The 21,897-nt window shown below is 56.1% G+C and overlaps 9 protein-coding genes across 10 annotated transcripts; 3 read left to right on the plus strand and 6 right to left on the minus strand.

Annotated features, from left to right (window-relative positions):
* Positions 1-68: 68 nt before the first annotated feature.
* H310_00603 (hypothetical protein) lies at positions 69-2,337 on the minus strand. Its single transcript, XM_008863442.1, has 13 exons — positions 2,279-2,337; positions 2,128-2,217; positions 1,920-2,069; positions 1,777-1,856; positions 1,639-1,726; positions 1,477-1,577; positions 1,152-1,415; positions 939-1,083; positions 714-845; positions 589-661; positions 452-543; positions 323-395; positions 69-257 (listed from the first exon to the last, which is right to left on the minus strand). The coding sequence occupies exons 1-13, from the start codon at positions 2,321-2,323 to the stop codon at positions 139-141; spliced, it is 1,452 nt and encodes a 483-aa protein (XP_008861664.1). The 5' UTR covers positions 2,324-2,337; the 3' UTR covers positions 69-138.
* An 833-nt stretch (positions 2,338-3,170) lies between these two features.
* On the plus strand, positions 3,171-7,114 carry H310_00604 (hypothetical protein). Its single transcript, XM_008863443.1, has 8 exons — positions 3,171-3,267; positions 3,317-3,983; positions 4,040-4,736; positions 4,803-5,116; positions 5,168-5,291; positions 5,341-5,651; positions 5,711-6,204; positions 6,265-7,114. Exons 1-8 carry the CDS (start codon positions 3,246-3,248, stop codon positions 6,384-6,386), a joined length of 2,751 nt encoding a protein of 916 aa, XP_008861665.1. The 5' UTR covers positions 3,171-3,245; the 3' UTR covers positions 6,387-7,114.
* On the minus strand, positions 6,187-7,123 carry H310_00605 (hypothetical protein). The gene is made up of 2 exons (XM_008863444.1): positions 6,764-7,123; positions 6,187-6,715 (listed from the first exon to the last, which is right to left on the minus strand). The coding sequence occupies exons 1-2, from the start codon at positions 7,106-7,108 to the stop codon at positions 6,416-6,418; spliced, it is 645 nt and encodes a 214-aa protein (XP_008861666.1). The 5' UTR covers positions 7,109-7,123; the 3' UTR covers positions 6,187-6,415.
* A 104-nt stretch (positions 7,124-7,227) lies between these two features.
* Positions 7,228-8,122, minus strand: H310_00606. Of its 2 annotated transcripts, none has more exons than XM_008863446.1 (2): positions 7,767-8,122; positions 7,228-7,718 (listed from the first exon to the last, which is right to left on the minus strand). In XM_008863446.1, exons 1-2 carry the CDS (start codon positions 8,115-8,117, stop codon positions 7,425-7,427), a joined length of 645 nt encoding a protein of 214 aa, XP_008861668.1. In that variant the 5' UTR covers positions 8,118-8,122; the 3' UTR covers positions 7,228-7,424. The 2 variants fall into 2 exon arrangements, with proteins under 2 accessions (XP_008861668.1, XP_008861667.1); XM_008863445.1 differs by having other exon boundaries at positions 7,764-8,122.
* A 1,069-nt stretch (positions 8,123-9,191) lies between these two features.
* On the plus strand, positions 9,192-9,910 carry H310_00607 (hypothetical protein). Its single transcript, XM_008863447.1, has one exon. The coding sequence runs from the start codon at positions 9,293-9,295 to the stop codon at positions 9,863-9,865; it is 573 nt and encodes a 190-aa protein (XP_008861669.1). The 5' UTR covers positions 9,192-9,292; the 3' UTR covers positions 9,866-9,910.
* A 258-nt stretch (positions 9,911-10,168) lies between these two features.
* On the plus strand, positions 10,169-13,052 carry H310_00608 (hypothetical protein). Its single transcript, XM_008863448.1, has one exon. The coding sequence runs from the start codon at positions 10,204-10,206 to the stop codon at positions 12,931-12,933; it is 2,730 nt and encodes a 909-aa protein (XP_008861670.1). The 5' UTR covers positions 10,169-10,203; the 3' UTR covers positions 12,934-13,052.
* Positions 13,053-14,064: 1,012 nt separating this feature from the next.
* Positions 14,065-15,453, minus strand: H310_00609 (hypothetical protein). Its single transcript, XM_008863449.1, has one exon. It carries the CDS (start codon positions 15,378-15,380, stop codon positions 14,136-14,138), a length of 1,245 nt encoding a protein of 414 aa, XP_008861671.1. The 5' UTR covers positions 15,381-15,453; the 3' UTR covers positions 14,065-14,135.
* Positions 15,454-16,292: 839 nt separating this feature from the next.
* Positions 16,293-20,721, minus strand: H310_00610 (hypothetical protein). The gene is made up of 4 exons (XM_008863450.1): positions 20,127-20,721; positions 19,744-20,076; positions 19,293-19,692; positions 16,293-19,244 (listed from the first exon to the last, which is right to left on the minus strand). Exons 1-4 carry the CDS (start codon positions 20,709-20,711, stop codon positions 16,339-16,341), a joined length of 4,224 nt encoding a protein of 1,407 aa, XP_008861672.1. The 5' UTR covers positions 20,712-20,721; the 3' UTR covers positions 16,293-16,338.
* Positions 20,722-21,170: 449 nt separating this feature from the next.
* Positions 21,171-21,883, minus strand: H310_00611 (hypothetical protein; the record flags this gene model as incomplete). Its single annotated transcript, XM_008863451.1, has 2 exons — positions 21,171-21,491; positions 21,533-21,883. 2 exons carry the CDS (start codon positions 21,881-21,883, stop codon positions 21,171-21,173), a joined length of 672 nt encoding a protein of 223 aa, XP_008861673.1.
* Positions 21,884-21,897: the final 14 nt, after the last annotated feature.

The raw sequence follows: 21,897 nt of genomic DNA on the forward strand, positions 1-21,897 counted from the left end.
TTCCTTTGGGTATACAAATGCCAAGTCATAATTGCCGGAATGTATGCGTGAGCAACCAACCCCGAAACCCCGTGGACAAAAATGAAGTTTTAGACAACTCTCTGCACGAGTCCGCCCGATTTGAACTGCCATGACCGCTTAGCCCCACTGAAAGTGGAAGGACTGTCCTCCGTGAAAGTGGTGGAACGGGTTGTGTTGGTGCTGGTCCTGCTGGTTGCCCGTCACGTCTTCGCCCCGATCGTACCGTCCGCGGGTCTCTGCCGATGTTTACCCATTCCATGAGGTTCCTCCATCCATTTGGCTCCACAGAGTTATGACCTACCTTCGTTTGACAGGATCTCGTACGCTTCGGCCACTTCCTGGAACTTCTTGTTGGCTTCCTCAGCGGCTGCCTCCTGCAAGAGATCGAGAGCGGTCACATCCATCATTGTGGTCGGCAACGACGACGTACCCCACGGTCCGCATGCTTGTCCGGGTGCCATTCGAGCGCCTTCTTCCTGTACGCTTTCTTGATCACTTGGTTGGATGCATCTCGCGGAACGTCTACAGCGTCGCCATGACTCAATCGATCCGCAGTGGAGTGCCAACCTAGGATTTTGTAGTAGTTCTTGGTCTTGCTTTGCTTGAGAGCAGCTTCGGCGCGTCGGAGGCCTTCGTGGAACTACATATCGACAGGACGAGTTACATCGAAGCAGGTGGGTGCCTTCGCTCACCGATCGATTGTTTTCGTCCAACTCGACCGCGCGGCGATGATGGCGCACGGCCTCGTCGTACTCCTCCAAGTTAATGAGGACGTCGCCGAGTTTGGCATGGACATCGGCGCTTGCTTCATGCAGGTGCAAAGACTAAACAGCAGAGAATCGGGAAGAACATCATGGAAACTCCATCGACAGGACAAAACGGCCATGGCGTCGGCAATACGTGGCATATCAACGTACTTGAGCACACGCTGCTTTTGCCTCCGAGTGTTTTTGCAGGTGGGCAAAGGCATCGCACAGCTTGAAGTTGAGTTCTATGTTCAGCGCATGGTGGGACGGATCTGTCGCCATGGCCAGCTGAAGGTCTTCTGCCGCTTCTGCAAATCTACATCGCCGCACGGAAACGCTGTTAGCATACGAGAATAACTAGCGATGGCGGGCAGCAGCGCGCACTGGTGGGTTTCGGCGGCGACGCGGGCATTCTCGATCAACTTAAGCAGTTTCTTGGTCTTTTTGTACATGGCCTTCATCACCTTGTGTTCAGGGTCGAATTGAAGCCCTTGCCGGAAATGCGACACCGCCGCTTCCAACGACTGGTTGTCGCCCAGTGAATAGTACGCTTCTCCACGGAGTTGCAGGGCCTCGAGGCTTCCAGGCTCGAGTCGCAAGACGCTGCCAGTGTCGGCAATCAAGTCGAACGTTTGCCCGAGGAAACCGCTGCACGCGACAATTTAGAATCATCGACGGTAGCACCAGATAAAGCAAGGTGGACGCGTACTTGAGCTCTGCGCGCTGTAAGAGCAGCGCCGGACTCGACACTGCGTAGTTGTCGATCGCGAGTGTGAGGGCCTGTACAGCTCTCTCGAAGCTTCCCGTCGCCTTGAAGGGGAGCAAACTTAGATCATCCACGTACGAAGCACTCACGACATGGAAAAAATACCTGAGCTTGCGCGGCAATCTCGAGTTGTTTGGCGCATTCTTGGCTCTTCACAAGGTTGTCATTGCCGCTGGCGTTGTTCGGATCCAAGCTAAAGAGAACGAATGAGCGCTGGAGAGATAGTTTCTTTGGTTGTCGTACGACATGACTTTGGTGAAATCGTGCACAGCGTCGGCGCAATTGCCAATCATGACGTTGAGCCGACCACGTTGCAAGTATCCCTGCCATGCCAGATGCACAAGTTGAGCGATGGAGACGTGGGGGCACATCGTGACGGGCTGCACCTGGGTGTACGTGGGCTTGACCGTGACCGCGGACGTGAGGTCTGCTAGTGCCGACGTGTACTTGCGATCGGCCAAGTAGGCACGGTATCGTTTGTAGTACAAGCGTTCGTTCGGGTCGACATCCAGGATTTGCGAGTAGAGTGCAATCGCCTGCAGTACGAAGAGGGTGTGCTTTGATGCAAGACGGAGCAACATCGCGATGACACACCTTTTTCATGTCCCCACTGGCAAATGCATTTTCGGCGGCGACAGTGACCTTTCCGATGTCGGCCTTGGGAAGCGCAGCTGCATCAGTCGACTAGCCACACACTCGTCATACGTGCTGCTTCACGGAGATGCATCTAGTAGTTGACACGTACCGAGACCGCTGCCGCACCGGCCACAGCCAAGTACAAGAAGCGCATGAGGTTTTCGTGAATTTGACGAACTACCACGTCACGACACCGCGGACCTGCAACTTCGAATCTTTTCGAACTTCGAACTTCGACTTCGGTTTTCCATACAGTTTTCCAGTATAAAAAGTAACGCCTTTCAGACACGTGGCCAATCGCTCGCCAAGTGACGTGGCGTGGACTGTGCGATGGCTGGAGCTCGGCAGAGTCAACATGAACACAGCAAGGTCGTCTCCATGCGCAGGAATGGAGCGCGCGGGTTTGCCGTGAACAATTACTCGAGGGTTGAAGCGAAGGTTGAAGGGATGGCCACCTGTCTGTGTACCTCATCCATGGCCAGACTCCAAAGAATGAAGGAATTCGCGGGCAACCGCGTCTCTGCGTGGACTCGAGTGAACATGAATCCACCAAGAGTCGAGCCACATTGCCTGGGACCCACAGCCTCGGATGTTTGGGGAATCAAGACACGTGTGTCGACAAAGTGACAGAGATCACGCTCATGGCAATGCACTCATCGGTGGGAACGTTGTTGCCATGTTAACATGTTGCAGTGACCATGGCCTCGCAATGAGCAAGCACGCGGGTCGAGGTGCCGTTCATGCATATGCCTTTTGTGAGGGAACACACACCAAACCCGACGTGGAGGCCAGCAAGCCATGTGCTTTTCGAGGGACCTCAGATGTCGTTCCAACTGCACATAGTCGGCTCCACAGACTCGTTGGTCGTGTGTGTTCGGAGTGTTGTGGTCATGGTCATCTCATTCATGGACGTCCGCGCACCCTTTCGCTTATTCAGATTTTCGACTCAAAGTTAATGCCAGCCAATCACGTAGCCACATCAAATATTTCAGCCAATCAGTTTGCGATAGGGGCTGGAATTCCAATTTTCGTCGGTGCTCGCGTCGTTGGCGCTCGCGGCATCCCTGTGCGCGTCCATGCCTGCCGTCCATATGAACGGTACAGGAGGCAATATGCAAAGGCAACAACATAACGAGTTGTGACACAGACGCATACGGGTCTGCGGCTGAACCGTCCCGACCGATCTGGATGCGTCACTTCGACACATCAGAGTTCAGCGACAACCAGAATCTCTTCGACACGAATGCACTACCACAGCGCAATTCTCAGCAAGGACAAGACAACTCTGCAACACAAAATGCGTCGTACGAGGGCTTCTCCATGGGGATCAAAGGTCAATCGAGAAAGACAAAGCGCACCCTGAGATGGCGAAAGATGCAGAAACCTTCCACGAATCCCACCAACCCCGAAGAAGACCCATACAGCAGAGCTACGAGCACTTCGGCTTCGAGTGCATTCGATTACCAGCACACTCCAAGCTGCATACCCAAGAATGAGACTGCCGACAATCTGTTTTCACCAAACGAACCACCACCGCCCCCACATGTCAAAATGCCTCCCACATCGCAGCCTCCTCCGGCGCCACCGTCGTTCACACCATTCGCGTTCTCCACTCCAGACAGTTCCCCAGTACCTGCACCTCCTGTAGCCTCTGTGTGGAACGAACTTCCGACGTCCTCGTTTCACATCGGAGTCCCGCCTGCTTCATCCAAAGGGCGGGGGAAGCGCCCAGACGAAATTCGACGCCGCATCCGAAAAGAGCGCTCGGCGTCGACTGAATTCCCGAATCACGAAGGGAGGGCAGCCAGCGGACGGTATGTGCTCGAAAATGGCGTTGCTCACGTTGCTCTTACAAGTCCATACGCTGCAGGGAGACAGGGCCGCTACCGTTTGACATCCCATTGCCACCGTCGCCAACAGGTCAAGACAAGAAGCGCGTCGATGACTGGGTTGATGCGTTCAACCACATCCACATCGTCGACCCACCATCCATCTCACCAAAATCGGTTCCCGCCGACCTTACTCCAAGTCCTGACGAACTTGACCGGCGCTTCTGCGCGCAGCACACGATACATCCTCCACCGATGTCCATGCATCTGTCTGTCACGCGTTGCTGGGTGTGTTTGATGGAGTTCGTGGCGGCCGTCGACCGTGTCGTGTACTGCGTCGGGTGTTCCATTGCTCGCAACATGTGCTCCTTAAATGCATGCACGCACCCGTTAGCAACGATCCGAAGAGTCGCCAAGGCTGCTTCCACTTCAGCCAAGCCAAAAGGACGTCCCCAAGCTTGTCCAGTGCCGCCGCCTCCGCCTCCACAATGGGTTGGACTCAAGAAGAAAGGCGGCGAAGCCTACAGTAATGGAGACTTTGTCTTGTCCATCGACCTGTATTCGTCAGCACTAGAAGATTTGGACAGGCAATTGCTCAAGGCGCCTTGCGCTGACCTCCGTGCTGAAAAGGCCAAAGTGCTGTCGAACCGCGCCGCAGCGTTCATGATGATCGACAAAATCCAGGAAGCTCTCCAGGATTGTGTCGCTGCCATCGACTGCGACGGTTCCTACCTTCGTGTAAGTCCCATCTCATGTTGTCTATGGTGACGTGCAGTGTCCTTATGGTGTGCGTATCGTCACCAGGCGCATCTACGACTGGCCAAGTGCCACCTCCTCGTTGGGAACACCAAAAGCGCCAGGGCAAGCTATCGCCAAGTAGACGTGATGCTGCGAGGCATGGACTACCGTCACCACCCCCATCTGCAAAACTACCACACACAGTGGCATGAAGGCCACCTTGCGACTCGATTGTTGGAATCGTTGAACCGCCAAACCAAGCGCCACGAGGATGGGAAAGATTTAAAGGCCGCCCTACGAACAACAGAAGAAGCGATGGCGATTGCGTTGGCGAGTCGAGAACTCCGCGTGCGCAAAATGAAGTTGCTGGTCCAGTTGCGGTACAGTTCCTCTTTTACTGCCCCTCAAATGTTGACTTGGCCCATGTGCAGCGCGTACGACTTGGCGGAAGACTTCTGCAACGCGCTTGTTCGAAACGGCGCGCTGTCTGGGGTTCATGCGCTCGGCATTGAAATGGCCGTGCTCTACGTACGAGCTTTGCACTACCATGATAAGGTATGCTTTGCATGGAGCTTGTCGCGATCCCTAAGCCACGATCCCGCAGACAAACGAAGCAAATGCTATTCTTCAGCAACTGCTCAAAGTGGCCCCGACCAGTGTCGACATCTTGAACGTCAAAAACTTGTGGGAAGTGATGACTGACTTGAGATCAGCTGCCAACAGCGCATTCAAGGGAGGCGACTACACAAGCGCTGTCCTGCTCTACACGAAAGCCCTGACGTTGGATGTCGATAACCACACGTACAACGCGACCATCCTGGGCAATCGCGCTGCCGCGCACATGGCACTCAAGCTGCATGCCAAAGCGATTGAAGATTGCAACTTGGCACTGGGGCACCATCCAATGTATTACAAGTACGGTTCCTGGCGCCGCGACGATGCTCCAGGAGCTCACCGTGCGGTTGGTTTTGTAGGGTGCTGCTCCGTCGGGCTCGGTGTTTCTACACGTTGAAACACTACAAGGAAAGCCTGGCCGACTTCGACGAGTACATGGCCAAGGCAGCGCTAACTCCCATCGAGCAGAAGGACATTGGTCGGGAGAGGGACCAAGTCAAGAACGACTGGGACAAGGCACGTCGCCCTCCATCGCCCAACTACAGCCAAAGTTGGGACGACTTCGACGATTTTGATACGTATCACTCGTACTCAGCGTTCGGAGGATATCGACAGCACGACAACCAGCGCAGCGACCGGTCGCGACAGAACAAGCCCAAGGTTCACAAGTCTCGTCAGCAGCAGTATGGCCACCATTCCAACTACCAACGGTCCCAATCCCACGCGAAGCCACCAACTCCGCGCTACGTTTCCCCGGGACCAACGCATTACGACGTGCTGCGGGTGACAGCCACCGCGACGCTCGACGAAATCAAGAAGTCGTATCGAAAGCTCGCCCTGATGTATCATCCAGGTACGATTCGACATCACAGTGTTTATCTGGCGGCACACTCCTTACAATTTTCCTGACCAGACAAAGCCAAATCTGTCGAAGACGGCGAACTGTTTAAGGGCATGTCTGCCGCATATGCCGTGCTGTCGGACGTGCACCTGAAAGCAGCCTACGACAAAGAGCTCCGATACGGTTCCTATTAACCCAAGGACGTGTACAATCGCGGGATATTTCATTGCGACGGGAAGGCGGAGATGGGGCGAGCAGATGGAGGAGACGGGAGGCTGCGGTAGAAGGCCAATATGGTTGGTTGGGACTTCAAGCTGCGGCGAACCCGCCGCTTCTCGCTCAGATACTGCTGAACTTCTTCCGGGCTCCATCCCGTGGACTGCAGGAGCCAGCAAAAGGCGACAGCGGCACTTCGCCCGGCGCCAGCTTTGCAATGGATGTACACTCGCGCCCCTTGGGACTTGTGGAGTTCGATGAACGCGATGGCTTGGCGGATGTCGTCTAGGGTCGGCTCCGTGTGATCCTACTCAACATGTTGGTGATCCATGAAAGGTGGTTTGGAAGAATATACTGGCGTAGGAAGGCGAAGCTGCTTGATGCCTGCTTTCTTGTACGCGTGCACAGGCCCCTCGTATTCATCGCACATATTCACTACACCTCGAACACCGCGGGATGCCATCTGCGACACATGGCCCATGAATTCCATTGGTGCTGCTCCAACAAACACATGCGAGTCAACCAGCGTATAGTAGGCAGTTCGTCGTGAGAGGTAAGTCAATGGCCATGTCGGAAAGAAGTAAACTTTGCTCACAACGCTTGCGATAGATCTTGGGAGCAGGTGCAGTTGGAACGCCACGTACACGATCCCAGCGGCCACTGACACTGCCGCCGTTGCTCGCATGAGATCGGCTGTCATGTTGACTTGCGTTCACAATGTGATCAATGTTCATGTGAAATCTCTCGATCACCTCAAAACGGCCAAATTTTCCAAAATATTGGCTAAAACCAAGGCAAAAAACGGGAAGCAGGGTGGAGTTGCGGTAACAACAATAATCTCAGTTGAGCAGTGAAGCGGGACGCACTAAGAGGCGATGGGCGTGAAGATTACCGTAGCACTCCACGTCATGGAAAGACGTGGACTCGTTTAAGTGAATAAAATGGCTGGATGAGTGTTCTGGGACTCCTCCAAGGGATCGTCTTGTGGTTCATCTTGCACACGACAGCAGTGTAACCTAAACGGATTCGACCGGGGAAGCCATCGTCGTCGGGTGGTTGAGGGTGTTGTAGAATGCCAACACACTTGCTTGCTTGAATAGCTTTCGCCGCACCCGCCGTTTGGCACACATCATCTCTTGAACGTCCTCAAGGCTCATGTTCGTCGATTTGAGCAACCAGCAAAACGCAACAGCGCCACTTCGCCCCGATCCGGCCTTGCAATGCACATACACACGAGCACCCAACTTCTTGTAGTACTCTATAAACTCGATTGCCTTGACGATATCGTCTAAAGTCGGCTCCAAGTGGTCCTAAGCAATAATGTCAACATAGTCGTCGCGGTATGTTCGACACACCACTGTTGGGATGTGTAATTGAGCAATGCCACGCTTCTTGTACGTCGCAATTGGCCCTCCATACTCGTCGCACACGTTCACAACACCACGCACACCAAGCGACACCATCTGAGAGACGTGTCCCATCCACACGATGGGGATTGCACCAAGGATCACTGTGTCGTCAATTTCTGTGTAGTAGTTGGACCTGCGCGCGAGGTACGTGAACGGCCACATGGGAAAGATGAACAACTTTCCGGCAATGCTCGCGAGCGGCCGTGGCAACAAATGTAGTTGGAACGCGACGTATACGACTGCGAGGGCCGCGACAACGACGGCGGCGCCCAGCGCCATGTTGGCGAGGGTTTCCAACATCTTTCCGTCAATGGCGCCGTTTCATTGGCCAGACATACGAACACGCTTTGATTGGCCAAAAAAGGATCGATGGAATTTCTTTTTCGGTCCTGAGCCAGGGCGCTACCTGGTAAGTGTAATACAGGCTCTGCGCCCTAGTTCCCGTGCGACGGTAGAATTTGCACTGAATAAGTAGTTCGACTGACGATCTCCCCGTGGGGTGCGGTCGATGGTAATGCCTGCCCAGCCTTCGAATCCTCTTGTAGGCCATGCTGGAGAAACGAATGGCCGGACAACACGCGAGGACTACCCACAAAGAATGCTTCAACCGCGCCGAAGCATCAGCCCCGAACAATGCAGTCAGGGCAAAGCTTGCCCACTGCATTCATCACACTACAGTCTATCTTGAGTGTCTTGGATCGACGGTCGAACCACCTGGCTCGCGTCATGTCTATACAACGCCTCCCTGCTGGAGGTGGGACTCGGGGGCTGGCCGGGATGGAATGAAAAATTGTCCTCTTCCCGGTGAAGTGTTGAATATCCGTATGTATCCGGATGATTCGAGTGTATGTTGCACAGGGTCGGGTTCTTGATTGGCTCAAATCGTTCCCTTACTTTCGTCGAAGCCAATGATATGGTACCATCTATTGCAAACCAGGACCCAGGTGCATGTCGGTGCATTCGCACACTTGCCTTCGCGCCACCTGTCGTTGACGGCCGTGAACTGGTGGTTTTGGCATCAAATGCATGCGGAGGACTGGCTGGCATGCGCGGAAGAGCCAACGGCGTATCGGGTGGTGACATCCGTGTTGTGCAATGTCGCGTATCAAGGCAATTCGCGCGTGGGACGACGCCCGACTCGACGGCTGGCAGCTCTTGGACAGGCCGTGATCTTCTTCAGTTCAGGCCGTTGACGAAGGTCGCGGACAGGATTGTCCACCGAAAGCAGAGCGCATTTGCTCGCAGAATCGAGTTTGGCAGCCCACTCAACCGAACTGCTGGTATCGTCAAACGAAGTCACGCCGTTGTAACAGCGTTAGCACCGCGACAAAACGTATTGAGAAAAAAGATTACAATACATTTTTCCATCAAGCAGCGGAAACAACCGTCGGAAATGACGGGTGTAATGCGTGAGTCATATCGTCCGTCCCCTCGGCCAATCTACCATTTCCCTATTCGACTGCCGAAACACGACGATGGCGAAGCGCGTGACTTGGTCGACGACAACCGTCCACGAGTTCCATCTAGGTCACAACGCGTGCTCCGTCCCGAGCACTGGCGGCCCATCGGTAGGCCTTGTCGGTGCCGCAATCGTGACCCGCACTGCCCCGGTTGACGACAGACTCACCGCTACCCCTCGCTCGCACACCGAACAACTTTTGCCGCCCATGCGCCGAATTGAACTCCTTCGCGACGCGGGCTACACCGTCGACGAAATCGCAGTGTTTTGCATCGCAACCAACCAGAGCCGAACTGAACGACATGAAACTGAACAGGAGTACATGGCGTTGATCCGTCAACGCCAGTACGAGACGTATCTTGTCAAGCAACAGATCATGGCCATGGAAATGGAGCGACAGCGACAGCTCTACCTGCGCAAGCACTACCAAATGCACACGTTGCCACCGCAGAAGGCTCTTTGTAGCCTGTCGTCGAGCGACTACGTGAGACAGTCGAGTTATCGGTACGCCACCTCGTCTGGTGCCGGTGATGTCCAAGTGCTGGACAACAAGCGCCGACGGCTCTCAGTCGATGCTCTGTTAAATTAGTCTGGAGAATAATCCTATTTATACCTTGGAACTCATGCCAGCCAACCTTGTCCTGAACTTGTACAAGAAGACATGTTTCCTCCAGCCCTATGGCCTACCAACCACTCTGCTGCACACCCAACCCGCGCCACCACCTTCCCAAACGAAGGGACCGCCAGGTTTCGGTCCATGCTGTCTCACTTCTTGGAGGCGCCGACCACAAGGAAAGCGCCGACTGGTCCGTGAAGCATCCATCCGGTTAAACCTGTATATTTGGATATATCGGTATCCGTTTTTATTGACCCCTCCACCAATCGTTTGGATCGGTGGCCGAGGTTCATGTGCATTTGCCCGCGGCGATGAAGTCGTATCTGCGGTACACGGCCGAGAGTGCCTTCGGCGTTGTGTGCAGTCCAAGCTCACGATGCGTGTACGACTTGACGGGCCAACTAGCCATCTGCGGTGCACTCAAGAACGTTATTGTGTGGAACATCCGCACCGGCGCCAAGGTCCGCGTCTTGCACGGTGACACAGAGACGGACATGGCCGGACAGGTCACGACGCTGTGTCTGAGCCCCGATGGCGCGTACGTTGCGACGGGGTATTCCACAGGCATTGTGCGGATCTTCAAACTCAGCAACGGAAACGTCGAGGTCACGTTGGACGGACACAAAAACGCTATCGAGAGCTTGGCGTACGGCGAAAACGGCGCACTCTTGGCGTCTGGGTCCCGCGACACTGACATCATTGTGTGGGACATCGTGTCTCAGTCTGGTCTCTACCGACTCCGCGGCCACAAGGATGCCGTCACCGCGGTTGCCTTCTTGGACAACCAGCGCGCCTTGGTGTCCACGTCCAAGGACACGCTCATGAAGGTGTGGGACCTGGACACCCAGCATTGCGTCCAGACGTGTGTAGGCCATCGCAACGAAATCTGGTCCCTCGACACCCACGCACCCACGCACCGTCTCCTCACTGGCGCCTCGGACAACCTACTTCGCGTGTGGGACACGACGGATGCGACGGCGCTGCAACTCCTCGGGACGATTCCGCGCCAAGCAAATGACCGCGCCATGCTCGTTCAGTACAATGCGTCGGGCACACTTATTGGTGTACAAGGATCGGGAAAGACACTCGAACTTTTCCGCATTCGGTCTGCTGAGGAGCAAAAGAAGAAGGCACAGCGCAAGCTGAAGCGCGTCCGTGAGAAGGCCCGCAAGCAGCAGCAGGATGGCACGACCATGGCGCACAAACCAGACGATGGAGACATTCTAGACGATGGGGAGGCCGCCAACAACTCGATTGCGAACGAAGTCGAGTCGGTTTGTGTCATCCGATGCAGCGCGAAGATCCGATCGTTTGCCTTCAGCCCAGACGCAGCCAAGGACGGCACGACATCGATCTTGGTCACGTTGCACAACAACTCACTGGAAACGTACCAGATCGTGCCGCACGCCGAAACAATCGATGGGCGGTTTTCCAGGGTCCATGCGTTGACGCTGCCCGGCCACCGGTCCGATGTCCGTCAGGTCACGCTGAGCTCGGACGACTCGCTCATCTTGAGTGTCTCAAGCGGCGAAGTCAAGGTCTGGAATTCGCAATCGCTGCAGTGCGTCCGCACGTTCACGGACTTTTCGCTGGCGCTGTCCGCAGTGTTTGCCCCCGGCAACATGCACGTGATTGTCGGCACCAAAGGCGGCAGTTTGCACTTGTTTGAACTCTCGTCTGGCGAGTGCATTTGGAAAAAGGACGATGCGCACGCGGCGGGGTCGGCCATTTGGTCGATCGATGTCCGCCCGGATGGGAAGGCGGTCGCGACGGGCGGCGCCGACCACGTCGTCAACTTTTGGGATTTTGAAATGACGACCGAGTACACACAAACGTCGACGCTTAAGCTTGGGTTGGTGCATGCTCGCATGCTCAAGATGGCGGACGATGTGCTGTGCGTCAAGTATTCGCATGCGACCGACCCCCGCAAGGTTCTCGTGGCCGTCGCGCTGCTGGATTGCACGGTCAAGGTGTTCTACGACGACTCGCTCAAATTCTTCTTGTCGCTTTACGGCCACAAATTGCCTGTCATGGCGATGGACATTGCGACCGACGACTCGTTGCTTGTGACCGCATCGGCCGACAAGAACGTCAAGCTGTGGGGTCTAGACTTTGGCGATTGCCACAAGAGCATCTTTGCGCACGACGAAGCGATCATGGGGATTGCGTTCGTGCCACGCACGCACTACTTCTTCACAGCGTCCAAGGACAAATCGATTGCGTACTGGGACGGCGATCACTTTGAGCGCATTCTGAAATTGTCGGATCAGCATTTCGGCGAAGTGTGGGCGGTCGCAGTGAGCCGCGACGGCAGCTTTGTCGTGTCGGCGTCGCAGGATCGATCGTTGGTCAAGTACACTCGCGGCGACGATCAAGTGTTTGTCGAAGAAGAAAAGGAAAAGGAACTCGATGCGATGTTTGAGAGCGACCTCCAGCCGACCAACACGGCGGCCCCAACGCTGGGTGGGACCAACGTGAAGGAGATGGACTCGTCGACCACTGCCGCCAAGCGCACTGTCCAAACGGTCAAGTCGGGCGAGCGGCTCATCGAAGCCATCGACATTGCCGATCGAGAGATCCTCGCCCAGAAAAACAGCTCGAACCCGGACGTTGTGTCGACGAACTTTATGCTGCTCGGGTATGCGCCGCTCAAGTTTGTCCTCCGCAGCGTGCGTGAGATTCGCGCAAATGAGATGGAGGAAGCCCTCATGGTGCTCCCGTTCGAGTACGTGAAGAAGCTGCTGTCGTATCTGCTGCAACTCATCGCGGCCGAAATGGAAGTCGAGATCTGCTGCAACTGCATTCTGTTCCTCTTGCGGGTGCACCACCATCAGATCGTGACCAATACGATTCTCCTGGGCGAACTCGACACGATGTGGGGGTCCCTGCGCGCGCAGCTCGTCTCGTCCAAGAACCGCATCGGATTCAACTTGGCCGGGATGAAATATATCAAGCGGCAGGTTGACCAGACCAAGACGGGGTACATCGAGGAACTTGGCGCGGCACCTGCCACCAAGAAGACCAAAAAGCAGAGTGTGTAGCAATAACTAACGTAAGAACGAAATCAACTCATGACGACCTGTGGACACGACCACGAGAGCCTGGCGGGCAGGCTGTGCCATCAAAGGGCCTCGCTGGTCGGTGTGGTCGGGACTTCTGCAGCTTCTCCTGACATGCTCGGGCCGCCAAACTTGGCGGATGTCGCAAGATCGATATTGCACTTTGTTGCGGCCATTCTGGGGAATGTTCATGCAGGTGTGTCTCGTTGTCGTGGGAAACCCGCCGCGACGTCCAGCCGTTCGTGGGGAATTGGCACGCGCCTCCAACGGGATGGCCACCGGGTGCGGGTAGCTACCCAATTTGCAACTTGTCCGTGTCGACAAGTTGGTGTTCGCTTGCTCTTGGCCCCCAGGAACTCGCAGCGTACATGGTCAAGACGGGCGGACAAGATGAAGCGTGGGAGGCACAACGTTTCCATTCATGGTCACCATTTGCACAAAGCTAGTAGTTAGGACTCCGCAAGACGACGAAGCGGACGAGGCCTCGCCGTAGACGCTGTCGTTGACAAGGCACGCGCGCACTCGCTTTGGGAGCTGCCACTCGGTACAACCACACAGCGGTCTTGACTTGGTCGCGTTGCAACGCAACCCAACAATCGCACAGGACAACGCAGTGTCACAAGAATACGACGAGCGCCGCATGGTTTGACATCGTGGAGAGTATAGGCGGTGCGACGAGCAGTTGAGTCGATAGACAATGGCATTCCCGTGGACGCCATGGCGTGTGCCTTGCTGCCGCACAAACTGGCGCGGTTGTTCGACACGGTGCGCGGTTTGCTCTACGAGGCAGCCTATATACTCTTGAAGGCCACCACCGATAGATCCTCTTCAGTACAGCCAGGATCCCGCAGCGCAATGGTCAGTGTCCCTCGACCGGCCAAGTTCGGCATGGCCTTTCCACGAGAGCCGAGAATACGCCCCATGTACTTGCTGAGCCGGTGCTCGTAGTCTTGAAAGGCATGCTACCATGTAGCCCTCGGAGGTGCCATCGGTGGTCTCAACGCTTGACTGGTGCGAGATGTGCAAGCTCCTCGTTTACCACTGCACTGGCGACCGCCCACTTTCCACGCATCCGACGCCCTCCAGCTTCCCGCCACAATGGCGTATCGATAGTTGACACAAATACATGGCAGACTCTAGCAAATTAATCTAGCTCTATTGCGATGCGGTCGCAGCCCCCCATTCTAGTACTGATGCTCGAGCAGCCCGTCGTACTCCATGGTCAACGATGGCCACCCCACCTCCATGTCCATGACGGAAGTAGGCGACAGTGCCAGATCCATGAGTTCTCCGTCACTACTTTTCCCGCGGTCCACGCCAGAAAACGCAACTTGTACCTGGGGCGGGAGCATCAGTGCCGCCGCCGCATCGAATGCAACGAACGGATCGTCATCCAACTCGTAGTCCAACGGGTCCGGCATCCAACATGCTGCATCCGTGGTGTCCATCAAGTCCAATGAATGGCTACTGTCGTCCCGCACGTCCATGGCGAACTCTGTAAAGTCGAGCTCCCCGCCAGTCGCCGTCTTGGTAAACAGGTCGCCACCCGTCAAATCCACACTCAGGTTGCGGGATCGAGTGGCCAACGATTGTTGCAGGTCGAGGAGGGTGGCATTCGTTGACTTCGCGGCAGGATCGTTGGGAGTGGCAATCCATGGAGCTGGCTGCATGAAAGACTGTGGTAGCGACGACGCTGCTTTGGCAGGGGCTTGTGTACATGCATGGACTTGGGGATCGCATGTGCCAGCCAAGGTCAAGGCAGAAGGTTGCGTCAAGGGTGATTGTTGCACGAGTTCTCGTTGCAGGACGATGGCTTTGGGACGTGCATGAACTGGCGCGACGAAAGTTCGACTAGGATGCTTGAATGCCAGCGGCGACACAGGTCGCTTGACGGTCATCACGATGTTGGCGGCAGATGACGCGACCGACGGCTTTGTTTTCTTGGGTTGCTTGTTGCGTTTTCGCTTCCTAGTTCCGTTCGTTTGGTGTTCGAGTCGCTCCCTTTCTTCCCGAGCCCAGCTCTCGCAGAAAGCAGCGTGCAGTACGTCGAGCTCTGCAGCGCGATGTGCTTTGTCGCGGTCTGTCATGTCCGTGATCCGGGCGTCGTTGCGCTCAAACATGCGCTTGCCAATGCTGTGTTCGCCCACAAACTTTTTGGAGATGCGCATGGGGCAGCAACGCAGTTTGGCACTGAGCCACGACCGCATTGTCGTACCATTGTCGACATCGGTCAACAGTCCCGCGGTGAAGTCAGCGATGAGTCGGGCCGTGTACGCTTCTTCCTCTTTCGTCCACTTGCCCCAACGCGGCTTGTCTGTGGTCCCGCCGACACAAATCACAGTGGCTGGTCTCTTCTCGTGTGTCATGGGAGCGCGGCACATTTCGTTTTGATGCTTACTTGCCGTCGCTGCTGCCATGGGGCCGGACATTTCGAAAATGTCATGTCAAGGTTTTTGCCAATTCGAACCCCACCGTGCTACTCTCGCCTGGCGTGCCCGTCTGAGCCGGCGTTCGATATATTGGCCTACGCGGCCTTCCTTAGGCGGCTCGTTCTTGCAACGTCTCCCATGTCGGTGCATGTTCGAAGGGTTGTGTGTGGGCAGAAGAGCGGCGTCGATCGGAGTCACATCCCGCGCACAATATCTTGCGCCGGTGGAAACATGGCCCAAAGTGGATTCGCGTTCCATGGATCGCGAGAACACGCGTTGTCAAATATTTCAATATATCACCCTTACAAAAACCAAGATATTTTTTGGAATTTCGTGTGGAAAAAATGTATCACCGACGAGACATTGGGGGTGACAGACGAAGCGACCGATACATCGCAGGTCGATCGTCGAAAGGCAGCTCATCCCCTCTTTGTGCATTCAGTGGGTCTGGCTAATACCAACGGCTTGCTTCCGAGTCAGCAGTGTTGCAAGGCGCTGCTCTTTGTTGAGCGAACAACCGCGTGGTCGTCTCGTTCGTTGGCCATTCGTATCATCCACAGTGAGGTGTGTGGGGCAGTCACCCGCGAGGAGTTTCCACGGTGAGTGGAGCCTCGTCCACCACCGCTGGTTCACGTAAAAAATATCGGCAGACGTAACGCGAGATCGCATCGCCTCGGGAATCCATGCCTCTGACGAGGATATGGCATGCAACCACCGAAACGTGGTTGCATACCGAAATGTCACCATTTTCAAATGTCAACCTTCCACGCGGACACATGTGGCAGTTGGCTGGGAGGTGTCGGGCCACCAGCATACGCGATGCAACACCGCCGCTACAGGAAGCCGCGGAGGACGCATGGGCTGTAGCTGCACCCACCACTTCATACGAGCGGGGACTGGCAAGCGCGGAGAGACGGACTTTGAGCATTCATTGAGGTTATGGATAGAAACATGCACGCTACCGCTTCAAGTGACACACAAACTTGAGCGTAAGGAAGATCGCGACTTGAATGCAGCACCATTCCAAGACGAGGACGCCCAGGCTCGTGTACTGCTGGCTCGCATCAAACCCAAAGTTGGTCAAGATGTAGTCGTGAATGGTCGTCGTGTTGCCAGTTGGGAGGGTGATGGCTTGACACCCTTCGCCCTTTCCGGACGCAGGGCAGTCGGCGAGTTCGCACCCGATGAGCACGTTCAGCGCGTAGCTGGACGGCATGATCCACGTAACCCATCGGTACCCCCATTTCATGTCGATGAAGGGCAGAAGGAACCCACTAAAGAGATTGAGGAGGCACGAGATGGCGCCGACCGCAACGTTGGCGACTTTCGAGTTGGGCAGAAGCACAGACATCCACTGGCCGAGGAACGTGCACAGCGAAATGTACAGGAAAAACGTGAACCAAAAGAAGAAGAATCGGCCCGCGTCGTCGTACCACCCGACCATCCAGTACTCGACCGTGATGAAGAACCCGCTGATGAGGACTAGGTACGGAAACTCGGCCACAAACAGCGACACGCTGAACGGGAACACGCTGTAGTAGTTGGACATGCGCTCGCGGTAGTACACGGCGCGCTCCGAGCACGTGATGTCGAGGACAGTCATCATATTGATCACCCCGATAAAGTCCATGCTGTTGTAGATCAGCGCCACGTGCGAGTTCACTTTGGACACGGACGTGATCTCGAGCTGGAAGAACGTGCTGCCAAAGATGAGCGCAAAGATGGGAAACAAAACGATCCGAACAAAGTTGTAGGCGGGACTGCGCCAGTACGTCCGCGACGACTTGAGCACGAGCCACCGGAGCTGGTTGGTCATGCTCGTGGCTATGGGGTCGAATTCGAGCGTTGAGAACCGCACCATGGCGTCCGACGGCTCCGACAGCCTCGTCGCTTCCTTGTTGTTTTTCACACGCAGCGCGCTGTTCGCGTACTCGTCGGCGTAGTTCTTGATGTCCTTGCGCCCGATGCCGGCCCCGATCACCTCGAGCATGTACGTGGCAGGGTTGTACAGTGGCTTGATCTTTTCTGTGCCGGGAATGTGCTGAAAGTACTCGAGCATGTGCTGGCTATCGTGGCCCAACTCGCCAAAGTAGGCGACTCGGCCGCCCTTTTGCAGGAGCAGCAACGAGTCAAAGAGCTCGAAGATTTGAATGCTCGGCTGGTGGATCGTGCACACGACCGTGCGACCGGTGCGCGCAATCGACTGCACCCCGCGCATCACGACCTGGGCCGACCGCGCGTCCAGCCCGGACGTTGGCTCGTCCAAAAACAAGATGCTCGGGTTTGCAACGACTTCGACGCCGATCGTCACGCGCTTCTTTTGTTCCACGCTCAAGTGCAAAATGAGCTCGTGCGCGATCGTGTGGAGCTCCAAGAGGTGCAGAGTTTCGTCGACAAGGCCGAGCTTGGCTTGGTCCGAGATCGACTCGGGCAGGCGGAGGAAGGTCGAGAAGAGGAGGGCTTCCCGGATCGTGGCCCGCTCCGAGTGGATGTCCATTTGCTCGCAGTACGCCGCGATACGACTAAAGATCGTCGGGTCCTTGAGCTCTCCGTTAATGTGAATGTCTCCGACGATCCGCCCGCCCGTTTTCCGGCCCGCTATCACATCCATGAACGTTGTCTTGCCCGCGCCACTGGACCCCATCAACGCCGTCATGGTGCCGGGTTCGAAGAACGCCGTCACTTGATGAAGGAGCTGGCGCTCTTCGCCTGTCGACAGTGTTACGAAGTAGTCCAAGTTCTGGACGGTCAGGAAGGCCGGGATGAACTGGAGCTCGTTCGACACGACGTCCGTGGTGTTGTTGGTGGGCGGACCGACCTGCACTTCGACGTGCGGTGCCAGCGACGCCGCGACGGCGACGGTCTCGGTGCCGTCGATCGGAACATTTTTCACGCCCATGTGCACTTCAAACCGAATGTAGTGCAGCGCGACCGTGTTCAGGCCTGTAAAGACAAAGAAGTACCCGAGGAGGACGAGAATTCCAATCCAGACAAACTCGGGGCCCTGGCGCACTTGGAATTGGTTCAGGATCCGGGACCGGTCGAGGTCCGTATACGACGACGACGTGAACTCGTTGAGCATGACGCTGCGCAGCGCCCACGCGATGGGGTTGGCCCAGTACATCCATCGCCAGTAGGACGGGATCAAGTCGGACAAGATAATGTTGCCGGAGAAGAGCAGGAAAAACGACACCGAGATGCCGGCCGCCGCCTGTGCCACCGTGATGCTTGGGCTCAACGAGCTCAGGAGGGTAAAGTAGGCGCCGATCGTGTGCTGGAACACGACCAGGATCGCGAGGAACACAAAGAACGTGCTTGTCTCGGGCGTGAGCCCGCTCATGAAGTAGAAAATCGTGCCCATGACGGTGCTCACGGCCAGATTCATGGGGATTTGGACGATCGAGTCGGCAATCACGTACGAGATGGTGCGGAAAAAGTTGCGCGACCGCTGCTTGTAAAACACATTCCGGAGCGAAAACGAAATGGTGATGCGCTGCCACGCCTGGCGCTGAAAGATCGCAATCGAGAAAAAGCACATGCGGAGGTAGAGCGACTTTTTGCAGTTGAGATAGATGACGCCGAGCAAGAGACCGACCACGAGCGCCTCCGTCATCTTGCCGTACAAGAGCGGCTTGTCTCGTACAAACAGCATCTTTTGTCGCTGAAGCAGCAGCAGCGTGCTTTCGACAAACCCCATCCCAAACACTTGGGTCTTCCGCGCGATGTACGAGATGCGCTTGATCGTGGCGACGTCGTGGATCGTGCTGCCTTGGCACAGCTGGTCCTGGACGGTGGCGTGGATGTCGCTGCATTTGAACGCATGCCCAAATTCCTCGGGCTTAACCAGACATGGAGATGGGGCATCTACAGCGAGCACCCGTTGGAATCACGGCATCACACTCGCGGCCATACCGTCGGGATAAAACTTGGCCCCTCGGCCAGATACAACTTCGATCAAAAAGTCGGACGGGTCCGTGCGAGGGGGGCATGTAAAGCCCAGGCTTTGAAAGTACGGCAGCGTGAACTTGCGAGGTCCGTGGTACACGAGGTGGCCGGCGCTTAGCATCATGATGTCGTCAAAGAGCTCGACGACCTCGGGCGGCGGCTGCAGGAGAGCCACGATGCAGCTGCCACCCAGCGTCTTGGTCCATGATCGAAGGGAATTTACAATGTCGAACGTGGCGGCCGAGTCCAGTCCCGTGCTAATTTCGTCGCACAAAAAGATGCTCTGCCCCCCCACGAGCATTTCCCCAACAGTCACTCGCTTGCGCTCGCCGCCGCTGACCCCTCGAAGCAGCGCGTCGCCCACGACCTACCGACCAACCATCAACTCGGACACACGCTTGGCTCCATGCCATCGTACCGTGTCCGCGCAATTGCTCAATCCAAGGACATGCAGCACCAACTCGGACCGCAAGTTCGCCACGTCAACGAGCTTTCCAGGTCGTTCCTTCTTCTTGGGAGGGCCATTCAAGCACATGTCGGCGAACTTGAAAGTCTCCCGCACGGTCAGCGTCGCGCAGTGGTTGTCGCGCTGGTCCACGAGACTCACCAACTTGGACAAGTCAATGTTGTTGGGCGAGAGACCGCTGTACGAGATTTCTCCGTCCAGCGTCGTCACGTTGGATTTCGTGCGGAGTTTGCCCGCGAGCGCTTTGAGGAACGTCGACTTGCCGGCACCGGGGTTGGCCAGGAGCTACAGCAGAGCGTGAGATGCACGATTCAAGGCTTGTGGTATCGCCTCACCAAGGTCATGCTACCGGGGGGAATGATGCCTGTCATGGGGTGCAGCACGTAGTTGTCGGCGGTGGGACGTTTGACACACGGGAGGAGGAGTCGCTTGAGGTAGGCTCCGACTGTGGCGTCCACTTGGTTGGACCGCTTCACCTCGACGCGCGCCGTGAACGACAAGTCCTTGAATCGAATCTCCGGCGTCTGGAGCTGCAAGTTCATCGAAGTCGAGAGTTTCTTGTACTTTTCAAAGAATTTGCGCAGACCGCCACTCAACATCGTGTCCAGGCTCGCCGCGTTGAGCGTGCTCACCATGGGGTTCTGCTGCTGGTCGTTGTACGGATCTTGGATCCCCTTGAATCGCAGCTCGCTGTACACTCGGGGGATCGCGGGCGGCGGTAGCATGGTCGCCCGCCTAAATTCGGTGCGGCGGTCGAGATGATTTTCAGTGTCTTCCGGAATCACGGCACTGGTCGGAAAGATCGAGGCAATCGATGGTGGGGACACGACTGGCGCCACCTCTGTGCACTCCATGTCGAGCTCAATTCGTTCCGACGAAACATCGTCGGTGGCAGAAGGCGCTCCCACCACGTCGGACATCCCAGTCAAGTTTTGAAGTGGGGCGTGGGGTTTCGGGAGTTTCGCGCAAGGCCAATCTAATTTTGTTCCATACTCCGCGGAAAGAGAGATGGCGCTCAAGCTTGGCCGAGCTATTTCCAGCGCAGTCGACTCTCGGGCGCCTACGTTAGCAAGTGCGAAAGTGTTACGACGACATCTCAAAGTGAATATGGCGGCCATGTTGCATGGCTCGAGGGACTTTTGACCGTGGTTTCGCATCGGAGGATGTATGATGCGACAGGTCATGCATGCACCACATTGGATGTCCCTCCCACGGCGCTTCCACGAGCTCGGAAGCAAGGAATACATGTTGGAACTTTAGCTAGTCCAGTATGGACACGTACACATGCCGACCGCCCGTGCGATGCACAGATCCGTCGAGCAAGGTCGAAGAGGACATGCATGATGCGATTCGAGTGGACGGCAAAGGCTGCATGCTACTCACTCTTCGTCTTCGGCGCCGTCGGACTCTTGGATTTGGTTCATTTCGGGGTCGAACGTGACGGGTTTCCCGTGCGAGACAAGCCGTCCGGTGAGTTCGTTTTCTTCGCCGCTGCCTTTGGCACGAAGAAAGAGCGGCGAGTTCTCCAAGATGGGGCCGGCGATGCTGAGAAACGTCGTAAGGATCTCTTCGTCGTCTGGCGTGAAGATGCCGTCGGTCTTGTTGATCAGTTGCATGACGCCAATGACGTCGTGCTTGTGGCTGTGCAGCGGCAACGCGAGAATGGTCGACGTCTTGTACCCGAGTTTTTGGTCGTACTCCTACGACTCGCATCAGACGTCGGCGCGAAAACGCCACGCACCTTGTTGAAGCGCGCATCCTCGTACGCATTCTTGAGGTTGATGAGCTTGCCGGTCTCCGCGACCGCGCCGCAGATGCCTTGGTTGGACGGGATGCGAATATCCACTTCGCCCTGAAGCGTCCACAACTCGTTCGTGACTTTGTCGAGCAGGTACAGCGAGCAACGGTCCGACCCGACGAGGCGCTGGATGCGATGGGTCACCGTAAAGATTAACGAGTTGATGCCCAAGTCGCTGTGCATGGCCTTGACAATGTCGAGCACCTCGGTGACCTTTTTCTGGGCCTGGAGCGCCATCTTGTGGTTTTGTGCGTTTTGAAGGGCAATACCAGCCTGCGCCGCCAAGATCGTCATCACTTCCTCGTCCA

The sequence above is a fragment of the Aphanomyces invadans genome, assembly GCF_000520115.1.
Source record: "Aphanomyces invadans strain NJM9701 unplaced genomic scaffold supercont1.1, whole genome shotgun sequence".
Classification (NCBI taxonomy): Eukaryota; Oomycota; class Saprolegniomycetes; order Saprolegniales; family Verrucalvaceae; genus Aphanomyces; species Aphanomyces invadans.

What these genes read in the sequence shown, in the direction of transcription:
- H310_00605 (XM_008863444.1), bottom strand. Translation starts at nt 7,108, where the DNA reads ATGACAGCCGATCTCATGCGAGCAACGGCGGCAGTGTCAGTGGCCGCT. An exon ending in AGCTTCGCCTTCCTACGCCA is followed by an intron (nt 6,716 to 6,763) that starts GTATATTCTTCC and finishes CATGTTGAGTAG; the next exon opens with GATCACACGGAGCCGACCCT.
- H310_00603 (XM_008863442.1), bottom strand. Translation starts at nt 2,323, where the DNA reads ATGCGCTTCTTGTACTTGGCTGTGGCCGGTGCGGCAGCGGTCTCG. An exon ending in TCAAGCCCACGTACACCCAG is followed by an intron (nt 1,857 to 1,919) that starts GTGCAGCCCGTC and finishes CTGGCATGGCAG; the next exon opens with GGATACTTGCAACGTGGTCG. An exon ending in GTCGCCGCCGAAACCCACCA is followed by an intron (nt 1,084 to 1,151) that starts GTGCGCGCTGCT and finishes GCGGCGATGTAG; the next exon opens with ATTTGCAGAAGCGGCAGAAG.
- H310_00609 (XM_008863449.1), bottom strand. Translation starts at nt 15,380, where the DNA reads ATGTCCGGCCCCATGGCAGCAGCGACGGCAAGTAAGCATCAAAACGAA.
- H310_00606 (XM_008863445.1), bottom strand. Translation starts at nt 8,117, where the DNA reads ATGTTGGAAACCCTCGCCAACATGGCGCTGGGCGCCGCCGTCGTTGTC. An exon ending in AATTACACATCCCAACAGTG is followed by an intron (nt 7,719 to 7,763) that starts GTGTGTCGAACA and finishes ATTATTGCTTAG; the next exon opens with GACCACTTGGAGCCGACTTT.
- H310_00604 (XM_008863443.1), top strand. Translation starts at nt 3,246, where the DNA reads ATGCCTGCCGTCCATATGAACG. An exon ending in AAGTTGCTGGTCCAGTTGCG is followed by an intron (nt 5,117 to 5,167) that starts GTACAGTTCCTC and finishes GCCCATGTGCAG; the next exon opens with CGCGTACGACTTGGCGGAAG. An exon ending in CTTTGCACTACCATGATAAG is followed by an intron (nt 5,292 to 5,340) that starts GTATGCTTTGCA and finishes ACGATCCCGCAG; the next exon opens with ACAAACGAAGCAAATGCTAT.
- H310_00607 (XM_008863447.1), top strand. Translation starts at nt 9,293, where the DNA reads ATGGCGAAGCGCGTGACTTGGTCGACGACAACCGTCCACGAGTTCCAT.
- H310_00608 (XM_008863448.1), top strand. Translation starts at nt 10,204, where the DNA reads ATGAAGTCGTATCTGCGGTACACGGCCGAGAGTGCCTTCGGCGTTGTG.
- H310_00610 (XM_008863450.1), bottom strand. Translation starts at nt 20,711, where the DNA reads ATGTCCGACGTGGTGGGAGCGCCTTCTGCCACCGACGATGTTTCGTCG. An exon ending in TGAGCAATTGCGCGGACACG is followed by an intron (nt 19,693 to 19,743) that starts GTACGATGGCAT and finishes GTTGGTCGGTAG; the next exon opens with GTCGTGGGCGACGCGCTGCT. An exon ending in GGCCAAGTTTTATCCCGACG is followed by an intron (nt 19,245 to 19,292) that starts GTATGGCCGCGA and finishes TGCTCGCTGTAG; the next exon opens with ATGCCCCATCTCCATGTCTG.